The 20,891-nt window shown below is 40.7% G+C and overlaps 1 protein-coding gene across 1 annotated transcript; it reads left to right on the top strand.

Annotated features, from left to right (window-relative positions):
* Nucleotides 1–10: 10 nt before the first annotated feature.
* On the top strand, nucleotides 11–6,053 carry ndufa8 (NADH:ubiquinone oxidoreductase subunit A8). The gene is made up of 4 exons (XM_079658949.1): nucleotides 11–185; nucleotides 1,354–1,517; nucleotides 2,981–3,146; nucleotides 5,561–6,053. Exons 1-4 carry the CDS (start codon nucleotides 135–137, stop codon nucleotides 5,696–5,698), a joined length of 519 nt encoding a protein of 172 aa, XP_079515075.1. The 5' UTR covers nucleotides 11–134; the 3' UTR covers nucleotides 5,699–6,053.
* The last annotated feature ends 14,838 nt before the right edge of the window (nucleotides 6,054–20,891 follow it).

Raw genomic sequence — 20,891 nt, 5'->3', positions numbered from 1 at the left:
GCCTCCCGGCTGAGCAGGCGCAGTAAACTGACCTTCTCCACGGCCTCGTAGCTCGTCCTGGAGCCCGAGGAACAGGACCTTGAATGTTTTTCATTTGATTTTCTGCGGTTGTTTTATTAAACAGAGACACAGCCATGCCCACAACGCTGGAAGTCCCCTCCTTGCAGGAGCTGAAAGTAGACGAGGTGAGCAGCGGTTATTGTTTCCCTTGAATGGAAACTTTAGCAGGATATAACATGTTAGCTAACTAGCTTGCTATCGCTAGCTGCTGTATGTTTCAAAATATGCTCAGTAGCTTTTAAGTATTGCCACTGGTGTTACCACGTTTCCCAATGCTTACAAAGCCTGATAATAAATCAACCAGCAGATATTTCTGAATGCATCTAAAACCTGGCGAATGTTCCGCTATCTTTATGACGTTAGAGAAACCAAACTATTCAGGCACTCATGGGCTCTTTATCGTTGTTAACCTTGTATCACACTCTTAATAATCCGTATTACTGCTTCAATGTACCCCTAAGGTGACAGTAACTCTACATTGACTGCCCCTAAACTCATATCTAGCCTGTTTTATGTGCAGTAGCGTTAGTTGGCACATTGAGTTGTCCTTGGAAGTCAGGTGTAGGCTGGCACCAGCTTGCGTCTTTCCAACATCATGGAATATGGCAGCATCATGGATCTAATAAACTATATATGTGCAGGTACATATTTCTTTTAAATTCAGTAGTAACTCAAAACAATCTGCTTAATAAACCTACCGTAAAAGGACATTAACATGCCATTCACAATAACCATTAAAAAGCCAAGAGAATAGACATATAAAACAAGTGACAGTATAATAAGACGGTAATAAGTAGAAGAACAAAGGTTAGTGTACAGTGTTAAAATACAGCAGACATATTTAATATAATAAGTGGCAGTGTCAAACAAAAGTCTTAAGCCTTAACACTGAGGGTTGCAGCAGAACTACAGGTCTTCATAGAGTTTATACACTTCTTAAATAAACACATTTAGTTATACAGTTGTTTACAATTTATAGACTGAATATGACATGTTTGGAGTTGGAGAGTGCACTTTTCCCTGTTAGAGCTAGCCCATAAGTCTCAAGCTGCTCCCACTTGATCCCAACTGATAGTTACTGTATTGATCCGTAAAAAAACGATTAAGCACTTTCTCTTGGATCTTAAATATGAGGTCACCAATATCAGCCACTGTCAGGAAAGCAACAGAATAATCCCGTGTCTTGAAACAAATCTAAAAGTTTGGTTGCATGTATTTACTCTGTGGTCATTATATATAATTTGAAGCAGTCTCATTGTTGTTTTTCATGCTTCTGTCCCTGGTTGTGTCCAGATCAATGTTTCCTCTGCAGTGCTGAAGGCTGCTGCCCACCATTATGGCTCCCAGTGTGACAAACCCAACAAGGAGTTCATGCTCTGCCGCTGGGAGGAGAAGGACCCCAGGAAGTGTCTAGAAGAAGGGAGGAAAGTCAACGAGTGTGCGCTCAACTTCTTCAGGTAACTCACCCCAAGATTTTTTGCTCCAAATACTTCTGGTATACATAGATCAGTCTGAAAACGTCTTTTTTCTGGAAGGTTTTTTTCTAGCGCTTCAGTACAAAAATGTAGTTAATCAGACATTTAGGTAACTAATGATTAGGCATAGCCGGCAGCAATGGTGTCATCTGCAAAACTTTAAAGCCAGCGACAGATTGGAGATGTGACTGAACTTTGGAGCAAGTTGGAGGGTCAAAAGCTTGAGACATTTCAGAAAATGTTGGTGAGAACTAAGTTCAAGTGCACCATATGGGATGAGATTGTGCAGTTAAGATTTAAAATAACTTAATTTTGGCCCCTTCAAACTAAGGACTGAGGTTTGTAACACATTATTCCTCCATCAATTCCAATGCACTGTTTGACTGAGCGCGCTGAACGTTAAATATTTTATGGCAAACTTTTATTGTATGAGGGGATAGCCGATCTACTTGCACTTTCTATGTAGAGTTAATGCGTCAGGTGATGATAACACATTTTTTATAAAGAAGAATTTCCCACAACAGATTTTTTTTATCAAACTTTAAATAACTTTGCTTTCTCTGGGAACTGTCCCGGCTTCTTAAAAGTTATTTTCCATTCTGTTTTATGTCATAATATTAATCTTACAGCTGAGAGTTTTTGGGGTCATTTCATTACTTTATCAAGTCAGTATTCATTCCAAAAAAAGTTTTTCCTGCATTTCTTGGCAAGTGAATAAGAGCCAGTCTCTGCATAAACACTTTGTTATCTTGAGATAGATAAATAAATAGTGGTGACTTAAGTATGATGTAGAGAACACCTTTATGAAATGTCTCTGTGCTATTTGAGTACAGAGTTTATTATGTCTGTGAAACAGCCCTTGGGGGCTATTTGGGGAAGTGGTCTGGGTTTTTTCACTCTAAACTGCTGTGTCTGTGTTTACTGAAAGCTTTAGACTGAGCGTTGGTTATACCCTGATGCCCGTACACCCACTGAGGTGCTTGTGTGTCTGTGTTTCTGGTTCTCAAAAACACATGACCTCTAATTGTAAAGCCGAAACAAACAACCGACACTCTGACCTCAAAGATAAACTGAGAAGTTACTGTGAAAGAGCAATACCTGTAATTATTATAATGAGGAAAGATTTGAGAAAAGCTGTAATTGCATCTGGGACCTGGTTTAATTCTTGGGTGCTTCTGGAAACTGCCAGACACCTTTTCTAGGAGTTCAGTCAGACGACCTGTTTGTATAGGTTTTGAATCTGAACAGCTAAAGCTCATAGGAGGAACTATAATTGACTTTGAAAACTGTCATATCAATCATTATTCTTTAATTACCTTTGGTGAGTCACAATATCTCTTTAAACACAACATGAGTTTCTCTTTTGAAGCTTCCAGTTCATGCATTACAACCAAGTTTTCTGGACTACTTTTGCATATCTCATCTTGCTTCATTCTTTCTTGTAGGCAAATCAAGGGAAACTGCGCAGAGTCCTTCACGGAGTACTGGACCTGTCTGGATTTTTCAAATTTGACAGAACTGCGCCGTTGCCGTGATAAACAGCAAACCTTCGACAGCTGCACCCTTGAGAAGCTAGGCTGGCAGAGACCTGAGCTGGGAGAGCTGTCTAAGGTGAGACTTGTGAGGGATTGACTGCACAGTGTGAGCAGCATGGGTGATGGACTCCATTTTGACTGATTACGGGCTATGCAAGAGGCTCTGATTGCATCTGCGTAGTGGTCTTATTCTGCTGCCGTTTGGAGCAAATCATGCATTTTACACTGCATTGGTTTTTGTTACCTTTTAGAGGGTCTTGCGTAACACGCTGGCAAAGCACTAATTAGGTAGCAGCAATCCAAATAAAACTAAAGGCCGATCTTAACAATAGATTTTTGGATATTTTGACATTTAAACCAGAGTGGGAATCTGTGAAAGGCTGTGATCAACCGTCTGGCCATTTTTCCCTTCCCAAGTCAGAGCACAAAACAACAGAAATCCAACTTTTCCTTTTTTAATGGCTCAGTTTCTCTGGCTGTTCAGCCATCTAACAAATGAAAAGAAAGAGTAGACAAAATGTGGAAGGTGGTTGAAAGAGAGATGGTCCTTCAGGTTGTGAGTTATCGAGTCAGGAAAAGAGGCAGAGCGTTAAGGAAAGACAGTCCTGACCCAGAAGTCATAAAAAATGTGCAAAGAGGGGCAAAGCAGCGGAAAGGATGAGGTAGTTAACAACGAAGCAAGAGGATGTCATCATGATTTGAGATTGAGGTAAGAGGAGAACTGAGGAGATGGACAGGCTTTCAGTTTTTCGATTTGATAATCTATTGTTTTTTAATCCCTGATGAAACAATGAAAATGTTATTTTTGCTTATTTTACTTAATCATTAAATCACACAAGTATAATTTAGAATCTAGTCAATGTCTAGTCAGATACAACAGATACAGTGCGGCAAAAAAGTATTTAGTCAGCCACCAATTGTGCAAGTTCTCCCACTTAAAAAGATGAGAGAGGCCTGTCATTTTCATCCTAGGTATACCTCAACTATGAGAGACAAAATGAGAAAAACAAAAATTCAGAAAATCTCATTGTCTGATTTTTAAAGAATTTATTTGCAAATTATGGTGGAAAATAAGTATTTGGTCACCTACAAATAAACAAGATTTCTGGCTCTCACAGACCTGTAACTTCTTCTTTAAGAGCCTCCTCTGTCCTCCACTATGGCCAAGACCAAAGAGCTGTCAAAGGACACCAGAAACAAAATTGTAGACCTGCACCAGGCTGGGAAGACTGAATCTGCAATAGGTAAGCAGCTTGGTATGAAGAAATCAACTGTGGGAGCAATTATTAGAAAATGGAAGACATACAAGACCACAGATAATCTCCCTCGATCTGGGGCTCCACGCAAGATCTCACCCCGTGGGGTCAAAATGATCACAAGAACGGTGAGCAAAAATCCCAGAACCACACGGGGGGACCTAGTCAATGACCTGCAGAGAGCTGGGACCAAAATAACAAAGGCTACCATCAGTAACGCACTACGCCGCCAGGGACTCAAATCCTGCAGTGCCAGACTTGTCCCCCTGCTTAAGCCAGTACATGTCCAGGCCCGTCTGAAGTTTGCTCGAGAGCATTTAGATGATCCACAAGAGGATTGGGAGAATGTCATATGGTCAGATGAAACCAAAATAGAATGTTTTGGTAAAAACTCAACTAGACGTGTTTGGAGGAGAAAGAATGCTGAGTTGCATCCAAAGAACACCATACCTACTGTGAAACATGGGGGTGGAAACATCATGCTTTGGGGCTGTTGTTCTGCAAAGGGACCAGGATGACTGATCCGTGTAAAGGAAAGAATGAATGGGGCCATGTATCGTGAGATTTTGAGTGACGACCTCCTTCCATCACCAAGGGCATTGAAGATGAAACGTGGCTGGGTCTTTCAGCATGACAATGATCCCAAACACACCGCCCGGGCAACGAAGGAGTGGCTTCGTAAGAAGCATTTCAAGGTCCTGGAGTGGCCCAGCCAGTCTCCAGATCTCAACCCCATAGAAAATCTTTGGAGGGAGTTGAAAGTCCGTGTTGCCCAGCGACAGCCCCAAAACATCACTGCTCTAGAGGAGATCTGCATGGAGGAATGGGCCAAAATACCAGCAACAGTGTGTGAAAACCTTGTGAAGACTTACAGAAAACGTTTGACCTCTGTCATTGCCAACAAAGGGTATATAACAAAGTATTGAGATGAACTTTTGTTTTTGACCAAATACTTATTTTCCACCATAATTTGCAAATAAATTCTTTAAAAATCAGACAATGTGATTTTCTGGATTCTTTTTTTCTTTCTCATTTTGTCTCTCATAGTTGAGGTATACCTAGGAAGAAAATTACAGGCCTCATCTTTTTAAGTGGGAGAACTTGCACAATTGGTGGCTGACTAAATACTTTTTTGCCCCAGTGTACCTGTTGAACAATCAAATTGCGCATGTCCATCAAAACAACTTTTTAATTCTCTTTTGACACGTCATGGAATGGCTTGTTTTTTTCGTAGGTGACCAAAGTGGCGACCGAGCGGCCCCTCCCTGTGAACCCGTACCACTCTCGGGAACGTCCTGAGCCCAACGCGGTCATCGAGGGTCATCTTGAGACTTCCAAACATGGCAGCAGGTTATCCTTCTTTGGCTGGTGAGGCAGTCACCTGCAAAACCAGGGGCTCTGTCCAAAAGCATCGAGACTACCCTTCACCATCGATACATCAATTACACTTCAAAAGGTTTAAAAGGATGCAGACACTAGCAGTAAGGAAGCTGGTGTCTGCACCCTTTAAATGTGTAAGGGGTGTGGGTTGGTTTTGGACAGGGCTCATGTCCCAGCAGTCTTTTCATCAGCTGCAGCATTGTCAAGCTGTTTGATAAAGGACAGTAGTATGGATAAGTGTGTAAACAAAGTCCATGAAACTTTCCTGACCACTTCTGTAAATGTAATGAGTGAACAAATGCAACATGCTGTATAGTGTTGTCAAATAATAAAAAGATAAATTATCATCCTGGACTTGAATGTCTTTATTGATCTATTGAAGACTCTGTTGCCTTAAAACAGAATAGATTCATAAATGTTCTAACAATAAAAGGGTCATATATTTAAAGGCTTCATGTTGCCAGACACCGTTCCTTCAATATCTGCAAATTATATGCAACACCATCGTGTTTGCACATCTGTGTTTTGTCAGACTGAGTATTGTTAGACTGATGGAGGGCGAGGTTGTAGGTCAAGGTTCAGGGTCATTACCTGAAGCCAGAGAGAGCTGCTTCTGCTTCCTCCTTTTCTCCCAGCTCACTTCCTGCCTCTGACCTGGACTGAAAGAAGACTTTAGGAGTCATTGCGGAGATTCACAGTAAAGTGTTATTGCTGCCGGCACGCGTGTGTACTCGTGACCTTGAGTCGCAGGAGAGGAGAGGCCAACTCAAAGACATGCCGGCCTGTGGAACAAAGTGGACTGTGCCAACGCACGCACACACTAGATCAAAGTTGAAGTATAAGTTACCAGGTTTGTATTACCCAAATCTAAATCAAATATGGGAAAGAAAAGAGTCATGTACAGAGCCATGATCAGCTGGAACTCTTGACCGGTTCACATCATTCAGGAACATTCTCAAGTACATTTCAAAAGGTTGCTAAAAAATTATTTAGGTATTATAAAGTAAATTTGAACTGTGGCTATGTATGCATATATTATGATGTAAACTTATTTGTATTTACTTTTGTTTGGCCTTAGGATGGCGATATTTGGATGACCATTTTAGTTTTCACTTCATTTCACTGTAAATTGTATGCAATGATGAGCTGTTTTGTTTTAATTTTGTTGTATGTAGGTTTATGTATGTTTTGAGTGTGTGAGGACCCCAGGAAGAATAGCCAATGCTCATGCTTGTGCTAATGGGGATCCTAATAAAGACATAAAGACATAAAAGCTCTGATTTAGTTTCAGCACATGTATAAATTGTTTAAAAACTATTCTAGTAGTCCTGATATGACTTGCTTTATACACACGTGAGACATGTTGGGTCTTTAAGCCTGTGCCATGTGGTTGATTTCTTCAGGGACCAATAGTAGTGCATGATTTGACAGCTTTCTCATACTCAAAAGCAGGGATGTGGCCCTCGGGTATTCGCACATGATGTAAAAACGTCTTTTTGTAGTGCTCAGAAACACAGGGACTTAACTTATAAGGGAAGTCGACAGCTATCCATTTGTGGTCACTGGGATTGTATTCTGAAAAATGTAAAAATACAAAGAGATGTTGATTATTCTAGATGGAGTGTTGATATAATTCATGTTGATTGTGTCTGCTGCTACACTGTGTGTCTTTAACATTTTTCCCACAAGTTTATTTTTATCCTTCAGACGGCATTTCAACACTGTCACAGCGTATTGCCAAAAACAACCATCATTTTTCAGTGTGTGTACAGTAGCTCCATGGAAGTATGTATGCATACATGAGTGTGCACGTCTCCTTGTTTCTATAGGGCGTCACTGTAGTAGTTTGCAGAAATCCCCTCGCAAGGTGTGGTCTGGACCTGCGGCCCGCTCAGGAAACGCCTGACAGACCCTCTTCTGACCTGGACAGTGGGACAAAGGGAGGAGGGAAGAAGGGATTCAAAGAGGAAAGGAGGTATGGAGGAGAAGGGGCAGAGGACACACAGATGCACGTAATAACATAGTAAAGGAGGAGGGTGATAGAAATTAAGGGAATTGGAGTAACATAAAAATAAGAAATAGTTATAAGGATGAAACAAGATACAGGGCTTGGAAAAAAGTGACATCCAATAAGGGCATGGAGGGTAATGACCTGACGGAGTGGGGTCTCGGAGGTTATTCAGGGGCTGGCGGTGAGGCCCCGGGGCTCGTGGCAGGCCTGTCTCCATGCGACTTGCAGGAAGCAGAGGGTCATCATTTGACACGGCACCGCCACAGGAAACGGCTCTGGCACAGGAAAGAAATACAATACATCGCTTTCACAAAGATACAGCCCGCCTGGGAGCCCAATGCGCTAAAATACTCAAACAACCCGGCTTGTTCTTGTTCATAACACAAGACTGTCAATATTCCCATTGTTCTGAGACTGGTTCCACATAAAGGGAATGTTTGAAGTGATGATGAGCACAAACAGTCCAAGCTGGTGTTTATTTGTTCCTTTACTGTCAATCATTTGAGGATAGAGTTCAAGCTGATAAAACTAGGGCTGCACAGTATAATGAAAACATGCCATTTGCATTAACGGTACGTCCAAACGGCAGCGTGCGTTGAAGCTTGCCGGTGGGCGTGTCTGGCGTGCGACCAACAACCAATCACATGAATCTCCCGCCCCAGACACACAAGCACGCGGTTTGATTGGCTAGAGCTTGTACTGGCATATGATTCGATTGGCTGACGCCTCCGTCAAAAGTAGAACATTGCTCTACTTTTGCAGCGAGCACCGCGAGAGAAGCTACGCTTTGCTCCCACAATGCAGTTCGGCGAATCATGACGTCACCCCATTCAAAGTGAATGGGCAGAAGCGTTGAAGCGGCAACGCACGCCGCCGTCTGTAGGGGCCGTTAAGTCAAGAAGAATTACTTCCAACATTCTTTAATGGAAAAGTTGAACTCTGTAATAAACACAAGTTATTTGTACTTCCTTTCAAGTAACCAAAAAAAACACAAGTATATCACAATATCGCAGACTTTTAAATTCATTAAAATGAAAATAAAAATATTAGCCTATATTATGGCATCCTAGTTTTTTTTACAGCTGGTATTGTTCATGAACCATTGTTTATGTCCCTCAAATTTGTTTTAAATGCACAAAGATAAATCAAGGGCCATCTGTATATTTAAATATATATTATTATTTTCTGAAAAACTATAACTAATGCACTCACTATCAGTAAAACTACAGTAAAATTCTCTTCCATGAGACGTCTGCATCCATGCCTTCAAGAGCCCCTAACATGTGGGCGCACTTGATTTGACTAAGGTGCACCAACATAAACAAATCAAACAATTTGTTTATGTTGGTTCGCCTTCCTCACCATTTCTCCCTTTGATCTTTAGACCGTGCATGTCATTGAGTGCTGCTTTCATGTCTCCTCTCATCCCATCATACTGCACAGGGTGGCTTTGAACTGCCATGCAGGTTGCTCTATGTATAAAACACACGCCCACAAGCCACAAGTACCACCAGTGCATCCCCGACCACCACTCATGGAGATTAATAATCCGAGAGCTCCAAAAGGGTAAACACACTCACACATGCTCACTCACACAGCAGACAGTGTGGTTTTTTCTTTGTGTTTTCTGAAGAGAGCCATGCAGGCATATTTACATGAGGAAGAACAACTCTAGTAAAACCAGGGCTTTTGTCGTGTGTAGGCGTGCATTGGGCAATTTAACTTTTGGCAAGAGTCAGAGATGTGGTGGACAATTGGATTAGAGAGAAAAGAGTATGGTTCTTTAACTTGTGGTGAAATCAAAAAATGTGTTAATAAAGGGGTGGGTGTTCTTTTTACTAGAGGTGAAAGAAGTTGTGCTTAAGTAAAAGTAAAACTACTAGAGTGTAGGAATAATCTTTTACAAGTAAAAGTCATGTAATCAAAATGTTACTCAAGTAAAAGTAGAAAAGTATTTGCTTCAAAATATACTTAAATTACCAAAAGTAAAAGCACTCATTACGCAGATTGGTCCATTTCAGAATAATATATATTTTATGTTTTGATTCTAATGATCGATTATCAACAATATATAAGTGTTATCAAAGCTGGTAAAGGTGCAGCTAGTTTGAATCACTTTTTATACTGCAGGGTAGCTTGTGAATTTACTCTAATACATTTAGTTTAATTTGTTGTTTATATTTCACATCATTAATCCAAATCTGCCAAGAACCTTTAAGGTACAAAATAAATGTAGTGGAGTAAAATGGAAATACTCAAGGTAAGTACAAGTATCTCAAAATTGTATTTAACTGTACTTGAGTAAATGTACTTGCCACCTCTGCTTTTTACCCAACCTGGAGTAGAGCTTTAATGATAATGCAAAATGGGGCGCGATGGGAGAGGGCTGAGACCATGCATTAAATTACAAGTTAATACTTTATATTGTAGACAAATTAATTTAAGGGGAGAATTAGTGTTATCTTTTTTATATAAACTAAGGAAATTAGCGTTTGGTAGATAACTTCTTTGTTGTCTTTGTAGCAAAAAAAAGCTGTCTGGCATTGGCTGAGAGGATTTGGTAAATCTTTCATGGGCGCAACCCACATACTCAGCTCGGCTGCTCATCCCACAAATGTATGTTCTTCACAAATGTGGCACCATTTAAAAGGGAAATAAACAGGCTTTATTACAACAAAGAAGTATTCTACCAAACACTTATTTCCTTACTTTTTGTGCTTATTTATAGTTTTGTATCCTGAGAATAACAGATGTCCACCTCTTGTGGAAAAATGATATGGAAGCATATCATCTGTTACTTCAGTATGCTGAAACATGTAAGCAAACAGTTGTATTCTTAAGGAGAGGTTTTTCTCTTTGACAACATCTGCCTGCTGCAAACAAGGTAAAGTTGGAGCCCAAACTATGAGCTGAAAGATGCTTAAAGGCTAATAGTCTCTGTAGAGCTCAGGGGAACTGCATTGGGTCATAATAGTCTGCTACGAGTGACCCCTGTCCTGGTATACAAATGTCATCATAGTCATTACATGGTTATTAATAGTAAATATATACATTAGAGCTGATTTAAACAACTTCTCTTTGTTGAGGGCGCATTCTCTTTTATCAGCAATCTTGCTTCATCCAGATTAAATTCATCATACAAATATTTTCACACAAACACACTTTAGTCCTTGGTCCTCAAAAGCCTGTATCTGTATGGTGACAGAGTGATGACCATGACTAGTGTTTTGCATTCCAGCCAGACATGCTTCACAGCAGCTCTTTCATGCTGCAGTTTTGCCAAACGCCTCTGAATGCGCTGTTTAAGATAACATTTAGCAAGTTTTAAGGTTTCACTCAAGGTGTTAGTTGGTCAAAGACAAGACAGAGCAGGAGAGCTCCCGCTTCACAGCACACTAATGAAGCCCAGTCACACACTCACTGACAAATAGCGAAACACCCTGACACGTGCAGATAAACACTCTTTAACAAAAGCAGAAAAGACACATACAACGGTCGTGACTAATATCTCCCCACCATTTGTACGTTATGATTAAATCTACAGCTGGCCTTTTTTTTCAAAGTAAAAGTCAGTTTTTAAAAATGTGTCCACCACTCTGCTTATTCCAGATGTTTAAAAATAAAACTCCCTCCATTTCTTTTGACTGCATGTTTATTCTGTGGTATCTGAGCAAATGGACTAATGTGAAGTATGTGATGAAACGAGATGTCTAAATGACAGCCTGGGCTGTTGTCACACAGCTTAACACTCAAGAAGTTGTGGTCTGGGAGCCATACAGTACACACTGTTTATTTATCTGCAGGCGTGTGTGTGGGCGCATGAGTGTGTTTGTGTATATGTGTGCGATGTGGATTTATGATGAATATAAAGTGCTGCTTACAGCCTTAAGTGTTTGTATGTTTGTGCATTTTTTAACATGTATGCGTGAGTCACATCCATATATGTGACTGTGTATTTTGTGCGTAAATGTGTGTGTGTGTGCTGCAGCTCCTTCTGGGCTGGCCTGTGTTTATGTTGGCCTGATCCCAGACCTTCATCACTTCTCTGCTGATAGATCCATTCCTCCATCCTTCTGTCCCTCCGGCTATTTACAAGTCTACCGCAGACTGCCTTTCCCTGCGTGCCAACATCCAATCCTTTTTCTTCCCTGTCCTCTCCTCTCCTTCATACTGTCGTCATTAGCTTTATCTCAGACTGCGTTTCATTGCTCTTCCAGAAAAAATGTCTCACTCTTCTTACTCTCAGCCAAATGGGTCATACCAAGTCAGTAATAGTGCAGTTGTTGCAACTTATATCAAGTCCTTTCAATGCATTGGCGAAGAACTTAAATAATTAGGCTTTGTTGCTATGCAAGATCGGTCTGTAATTGTATTCAATACAAAGACATAAAGTGCTTAAAACCTTTTGTTTTAATTGTAATCTAATACATTTAGCCAAATCTCAATTAAATCACGTCAAACTTGATTCAAATTCTAACTCTGAAGTCTACTTTGCTGAGTAGTCACTCTACTTCTGACAACTCTTATCTTTTTGACAGTAATCCACATCAAAGGGAATGTATATGCATCCATACATACAGTATGAATGCACATGCACATTTACAATTCTCAGACCTTCCCACACACCAACACTGAACTCCAGTCAGTCCTAATGCTGCAAGTAGCCAGAGTGGACTTATTCCCATGCGTTGGGAAGCTCATGTCGCTGTAATGCTGTTGTGCTTGTGGTTGCTTCAAGGTATACTGAAGCATTCCTCCGCCGTGAGCTCATCTAAACAAAGCTAGTTAAAAAGGACGCGCAGGGCTCAGGCTACACAGTTGTGGCGGGGCTACACTGGGTGGCTCCTATCTGACAGAGGGCTCAGAGAGGCTTGGGTTTCCTACGCATGTCAAGGTAAGTTAGCTGTTCCCAGCGCCGGGCCGCTCCGAGGCCCTGGTGGGCTTTCAGTCACAACTAGCCCTCCCGTCTCCTGCTCTTGAAGCCTCTTTTCCTCCATCCACGCCCTCCTCCCACTCAGCATTTTGCCTTTACTAACGCAAAGGCTGTCTTCTGGCTGTCATCCCAGGTGCACATGTGAGGTTTTCCCCTTTTTCCTTGTCTGTATATCTCAGACTTACATCCCCTCTGTCCCCTTGCTCTTTTCCTTCCACTCAGATCATGGTGTGTCATGAATACAGCACTCACTTGTCATCTTTAATTATTCTCTTAACCCCATCATGCACTAAAATAACATTCTTGTTGTCCTGCAGCATCCCACGATAAGCAGGGAGAACTTTTTTTGTTCTTGAAACATCTTGCTTGCTACGGCTGCAGCTAAGGCATATACTTTTTGTTGGTTTTGACAATGTATTTTAAATATGCTTATATTGTTTTATTTGAATTGAAAGCTTTTAGAGGTAGATACGTATAGAGGAAACACCATTGTCCCAAAGAGTCATTTGATTGGCCGACTGAAAACAACCTTCTGATTGGCAGACTGAAACGTGCTATTTCATTGGCTGATTGAAACAAACCCTCTAATTGGCAGATCGAAATGACCAATGTGATAGGTGAGCCATCTGATTGGCCATTTCAAAAAGTTTCAAGTCATCTGACTGGTTCATTGAAATAAGCTTTTTTATTAGTTGAAGTTCAAGTTAGCATTTGGTGGCCACTTGAATTTAGCTATTTGATTGTTTAGTTGAAACAAGCACTCTGATTGGCTGATTAAAACGAGTGATCTGACTAGAAAGCAATGGGTCGCTGTGAGTAAAAGACAGTTCTTCCACCATACACGACTCAACAAAAACATAATAGCCAGCTTCCAGTTTACTATCCAGAGTCCTGCTCTACACAAGCCGGGCTACAACACTGTTGCTTAATTACAAATGCAGGCAGTTTGTGAGTCAAAACTAAAATAACTTCTTGCAAAAGAAAAATAAACTGACAGGGATTTTTCCTGAGAGGAAACCTTTAGTTTACTATATGACATGTTTCTTAATAGTGCTAAAGTGTTCAGTGTTCTTTAAATAAACAAAGTGGAGTTTTGCATAGTGGGGCATGAAAGAATGCAGGAGTCTCGCTGCCCCTCTCACACATGTCAGCAATTTGGCTGCCTTGTGTATTTTGGATGTTGAAAAAAAGGAACATTTCAAAGTAAACGAAAGAAGGAAAGTCTTATCCGCCTGGCAGCTGCGCTCCGGACAAAATTGCTTTCAGCTGATGCGCTGCAGCTCAAACTTGCTTGGGTAATGTCAAGTGATGCATTGCAATACTGAGAAAACAACACAGACACAAAATAAATAAAAAGGAAAATAAATGCTGGAAAGTTCCAGTGCTTATTCAGGCAAAGCGTAACAACCCCCCCATAAAAAGCAGACATGCGCAGGACATTTATAGTTTTTCTTTTTTAAAGTTTATCCTCATTAGTTGTCTTTAGAGTCAAATATAAGACATGTAGCATCCAGTTCATTTTGGATCGACGCTTTAAGAGAGACTTACATTATTGTAAGTATGAAAAAGATAATCATTATATTTGGCCTACCGGTTTGTTACTGAGCAAGAGTGAAACAATAAGAAGCAGGGAATGAAATGTATCATTGTTTTTCAATAAATAAACAAAATTATACACATTAAAAACTGAGATGTTTTCATCTACCTCACACATACTGTATATCAGACATGGTGATTATGATAATGTGCTTTATTTCATACATTACATCGTGTAACTAAATGCTGGCATCTCTAACTACTTGACAAACATGCACTGAATGCCAGTGCAAACAAACATGGGGGCAAACAAATGAAGGTGCAAATCAAGCATTATGCAGTATTTATTTTTTCTTTCAGCATGCAGGCGTGCTTGCACAAATAACCAGATATATTAAATCTTAAAACCCACAAATCACAAATGCACTGAAAACATACAGTATATAAGTTTCAAAGATGGAATTGATAACATTATGTTACAAGACTTGTTTTCCTTATTGATTTTATTTAGATTTAGCAAACTTCTGAAGATAATTGAATCATCCATGTTCAGAGGAATTTCGATTATCATCTGTGGTTATAAAAGTGATACTTTACACCTTATATTCACACCTTAACCATGACATTTCCTAAGGTGCAAGACTGTCATGAAACTGATTTATACATTTCATTTTCAACACGCAATTTTCCCATTTAGTAAAATGCCATGGACGTTTTTTCTCCTCTACTGTATAATGGGTTCTCTGTTTGGTGTTTCTCCAAGGAAACACCTAACTGAGGTGTTTCCCTAAATTTCCTTCGTCCAGAAGTCAGCAAGCTATTACACAAGTTGTTCAGTGCACCTTTCAAGAGCTGTGGAGAGCAATTATTTATAATAACTTTAATAAGCTCTGAGAGGCAATATGGATTTTAAAGGAAATATCTGGACAGCTTATGTAGAACCAACACATATTACCCACCACATTTGAAGGGGAATTACTCTTGGGAAAACACAGAAAGAGATGCTTTATAAATACTTTAATGTAATTGTTTTTGGTACAAAACTCAACCACTCTATATTCCTGGTTTTATGTTCATTTTATTACAATTGTAGGCAAACACTTGACTTTAAGCACCCAAAAAAGTTGCTTTATACCTTTGTATATATACAGTGCAAATGTTGATTTGTGTGTAAGAACATTTATCTCAAATGATGTGTTTTTAAAGGAAATAACAGTTGCGTACAGGGGTTGGCGTTTTAGTGCTGTATAGACTGATTTTTATAGAGAATGCAGGGAACAGGGAGAGAAAGATTGGATATGACTTTAGGACAATGCAATTACATGGACAACAAATTCAAACCCTAACGTAACAGCCTGAGCAAATTTGATCCAGAGCTGTAAAAAAATTACAACATTGGATTCTCACTGTTGTTAATTTTAGACATGAAGAAACAACGACGTCTGGTTCATCTCAGTATTCCAGCTCTGACAAAATATTTCCCCATCAAGAGTCACCACCTGCACACCCTTGACTTTTTGAGTAAAAACAACACACAGAAAAAGTTTGGGCAGACCAACTAAATAAACTAGACCAGTCCGAGTCTGCTGTGTGACACGAACACAACAGGTTCACTTGCTCTCTCCCAGCCCCCGGCCCTGTTTACATTCTGCTGGCAGGGAGATCTGGAAGTGTTTGGCTAGGCTCTGCGCTCACTGGGAACTATCAGACAATTCACATTTTAAACTATTTTGATATCAGCTCTGTGGAGAGTTGCTGTTTCCCTGAGAACATGACTTGCCTCTGGGCTCTGGGGCCTGTTGCACCGCCAGAAGAATAAACAGAGGGGGAAAAGAGAGGCTGAGCGAGAGAAGAGGCGATGGGAAGAGAGTGTGGTCCTCAACTTGAACAGTACAAACAAATATGTTGAAACATTTACAAAAATGTAATGATACTGAGGACGAATGCAGTGTCATGTAGGATGAACTCTGTGTTGAAGGATTCCTTGTAAGATATTGGCTCATGGGTGGAAAAAACATAAATATACTATAAATAGAAAAGTACAAAGAGCACTTTTCAAATTGATGAAAACGGTTGTACTGTATTTGCTGCAGTGAGCTCCAGTTTTCTGGTCACCCATCTTATGTTGAGGTTAAAGGTGGTGGAATTAGAGGGGGAAACCTTCAGCCCACGTTAAATATGTGAGCAGTTAAGGTTCACCCTGCTCATGCAGCGCCTGAAGCTGTGTGTGTGTGTGTGTGTGCGTGTCCGTGTGTGTGCGTGTCCGTGTGTGTGTGTGTGTGTGTGTGTGTGTGTGTGTGTGTGTGTGTGTGTGTGTGTGTGTGTGTGTGTGTGTGTGTGTGTGTGTGTGTGTGTGTGTGTGTGTGTGTGTGTGTGTGTGTGTGTGTGTGTGTGAGTGATAAATCAGCCATTGTTGATTGGTTAATACTTTACATGTTATGCTTGTGGTGATATTTGGAGATGTGCCAGCATTGGATTTTAGTAATATTGTTAGTACAGTTTTGAAATAATTGTTTGTTAATTAAATATTTCCATATCCAGGTTATAATATAATGTTATCATTTTACTACCACTGCATAGATTCAACAGCTATCTGTGTATGTGTCTTTTCAGATTTTCTTCTTTACTTTTGTCATTTAATCTCTCAATGCTATATTTAATTTAAATGAAGATTGACACGATATTGATGGATGCACTAGTTTTTCAGACTTGTACTGTAGCATAGCATAATTTGCAATAATTTCACTAATCAACCAAAAATCCTGTCAGTCTTGCCCTGAAAGCTCCATTAAAGCTGACACATACATTACTAATTTCAAATTAGCTGCAGGATTTAAATGAGGATTTACAGTATAGACTGTAATCCTCAGTGACACTCTTGACACAAATCACTATTTGGCGTTGTATTGTGTTGTCCATTTATTGTTTATGCATTTGCCCATGTGATTGTGCATGCATATATTGCTAATGTAAGCATTTATAGCAACATTGTAGCCAATCAACAGGTCTATAGCGTCTCCGCCTCAGGTTCCAATGACCTATTAGCCAAATGTGTTTATTCAGTGTTTAGTCACTATTACCCTCAGTATGATCCCTGCTCTAAAGGGCTAATGGCTGAATTTTCTTTCCCCCAGCCCGATTTCAACGTAAAATAATTGATCTCATATGAGAGCAACTGGCACGCGTTTCCTCTTGTTTTCCTAAAGAGGTGATATCATGTGGTCAGGCTGCTTGTTCCTCACTGAGATATGGTGATTGCCTCTGGTGCTAAAGAAAGGGAAGAAAGAAAGCAAAGGAGAGATGTTTGAAAGGTCAATGTAGTTCTCAGTGAGGCGCTGCGGCATTAAATCACACATGGAATAATTTGGTGTTATCGCTCTAAAAACTGCCTTCCTGAAGCAAAGCCAAAAACAGAACAGGATTTCTTCTACAAGCTGTGTTTAAAATGCTCTGCCATTACATCAGCAGGAAATGGTCCCTTATCAAAAACTACTCTATGCACTATACCTCTTCTGGAGATAAGAGTGCAGCTGAACACATGTATGATGTTGCTATGTTTAATTTGACATACAGTTAAATGCAGGGTTAAGAGATCTTAATGTTCCCTTTTCTTTTAATCTTACTTTTGGTTTGTAAAATACTGTCTCTCTTTAGACATTTAGATTACGTGTGTGTGTGTGTGTGTGTGTGTGTGTGTGTGTGTGTGTGTGTGTGTGTGTGTGTGTGTGTGTGTGTGTGTGTGTGTGTGTGTGTGTGTGTGTGTGTGTGTGTGTGTGTGTGTGTGTGTGTGTGTGTGTGTGTATGTATGTGATTATTCACTGTTTGCCTCCCATGAAACACTATCCTGAATGTGTGTGTGCTCGACATGAAGGTGCATGTGTAGTAGTGTGCCTGTGCCATTCATGTGTGTGTCTGCATGGAAGTGTGTGTGTGTGTGTGTGTGTGTGTGTGTGTGTGTGTGTGTGTGTGTGTGTGTGTGTGTGTGTGTGTGTGTGTGTGTGTATATGTGTGTGTGTGTGTGTGTGTGTGTGTGTGTGTGTGTGTGTGTGTGTGTGTGTGTGTCCTATATGTTACATTTACCTAAACTGCTGCTCTCTCTTTTTCCTGCTTCATTTTGACAAATTTGCGTTTCCAGGAAGCCTCTGAGGTCAGCGCAGCATCTGTTGCTACTTAGGTCCAAGATGCAGTCATGAACACACACATGCACATCCACACACACACACACACACACACACACACACACACACACACACACACACACACACACACACACACACACACACACACACACACACACATACATGCACACGGACACGCACATGCATTGTATGGTGCAGGAGCTGCTTTGTATACGTTTCTGAAGAACTGAGACCCAATCAGACATGAAGGCATGTTTAAAGTTCCCAAAGTGACTTTAAGAGGAGTCCAGGTCTAGACCTCCAGATTTAACAGGGAGGTTAAGAGGTGTGTGTTAAGTAAACAGATTATTATTTTAAAGGGTCTATAAGAGTTATACAATAATTGTTCACATTATAGTCAATAGTCAAGTTAAATGTGATGAAATAATGCTACAGTGATGTTATGTATCTCAGACATTCAGATGTTTTCGTAAAGCTGATCTTTTGACACTGAATAAAAGCTCTACATGACTTCATGCTGTCTTATCTCCTTAGCATGTGTGTGTTTCTTCTTTATATATCAGATTACTGACATGCAGACAGTTTATTCTCTCAGAGGTTCTGCCAAAGCGAACAGAACACCTGGATAGTTGTATTGGCTGCATTGGTCTGGCCAAACGGCATCAGCCCTTCAATCTGAAGTGTTTCACCCTGTCAGTTTTCATTCCCCTTCAGTCATGTCTCTTCGCCCAAAACCACGTTCATGACCAAACATGGCCTGATCCCATCAAAGTGATGCTTCAGAACCTCAGCGAAACCCTCAGATACTTCAGCGATACCGCAGCGATGGAAGCAGAGAAGAAGAACCCCATTCTGCTCTCACGGTATCTGGATCGAGGAGACACTGAGGGATGAGACAAGCCAGACATCTAGAAAATACAGTATCTGTAAATTACTAAAAGGGTTTCTGTTGTTGGTTTGGTCTGAGGCCACAGGAACCGGGCTTCACAGCCAAGTCCCTGAGCAGAACCGACGTGACCTCAACGGGTTGAATAGAACCCAGAACCACAGATCGCAGACCTCTGTCTCGGTATGCAGAGGGGTCTGGATTCAAGTTTGTTTTTTTACATTAGGTTCATGAAGAGAAGCAAAGCTGAACATATACATTCTTAAATTGAGTGTTTTTACTGGATCATTCAACACAAACCAGAATGCAATGCACTATGTATCACCTGTGGACAGAGAAATACAGAATTTGAATTATTTGAGTCAATAACACATATGCAATCATGTTGCTTTAATACTCACCAGCGCACATATTCTATGGCTGAGATGGCCTAAAAATGCACAATTTCTGCTTGTTCAAGTGAAGATTATAAAAGCTACAGCGCTTCATAATGATCTGACACATGACAGAATTGATCTGCAACAAAAAACATTTAGTGTACTCTTTAGGAACTCTGGGACTGAAAGGTTGTGTATTTGCAAACATTTAGGGATAGACAAACATTATCAGCTTGAATTGATTGTAAATCACTCACTGCAATCACTAGAAGTCCTGGACCACATGGTCATAAAAATAAGAAATACTAGGCTGATGGTTCCAGTAGAAAACAAGACTTGCCATGGACACACACACACACACACACACACACACACACACACACACACACACACACACACACACACACACACACACACACACACACACACACACACACACACACTCACACACTCACCCCGAATGCATGATCTCCAGACAGGCTTGGCAGAGCAAAATATAATGTGTTTATAAGTCAACAGGCTACAGGCTCTTTTTGTGTCTTTAACAGGTGGTCTCGATCTTCTCATCCAACTCATGGCAAGAAAAATGTCAAACTATACTTAAAATAATGACCTTTGTTTTTCTTATTTTTTTAAGGAAATGAAAATCTGGAAAGAACTGCTTCTTTCCACCAGCTGCCATGCCCGATCTCAACCTTTTAGTAGCTTTTGCTGCGCTGAGCTGTGAGTATTGCTGAGCTGAGGGGATGTTAAGATGTTAAGACTCTCCCCCGCAGGGTGATGGACTCTCCGTGGCCTGCCGTGTTAACAGGACGGACCTGTTGGAGGAGCGAGGACCACCCCAACGCAGCTTCCCTCAATAAAACTCAACCAGATGTGTAATGAAGGCCGTGTATGCGTGATGATGGTGTGTGTACGTGTGAGTGTAATCATTCTCACCTGTGTTGCCGTGTGTGCTGATACAACCCCCTGTGTGGAGGTTAATGGATGCAACCCAGCAATACCCCTCTCCACCAAGTTTCTGTCTCCCCCTTATCTCCCTCCCTCTCGATCAATTCTGTACATCACCTCCTCCTCTCTTTTCTTTGGTCCAACATTTAAGTTTTCTATTTGTGTTCTCTTCCCCCTCAGGGTCTACATACGGAATTCATTTTCATATTCCCTTTCCATAATTTCTCCCAAAATCCTCCCCCTTAACTGACAGCCCCCAACCCCACTTCACCTCCTGTACCTCCCCTTCACCTCCTCCCCCCCTTCATCCCCTCATCCCTACCTTACAGCTGTTGTTTTGGATTAGTCAAAT

This window comes from Notothenia rossii (assembly GCF_949606895.1).
Source record: "Notothenia rossii genome assembly, chromosome: 11".
NCBI lineage: Eukaryota > Metazoa > Chordata > Actinopteri > Perciformes > Nototheniidae > Notothenia > Notothenia rossii.
Note: the sequence above shows the minus strand (reverse complement) of the source record. Positions and strands in the feature narration are given on the sequence as shown.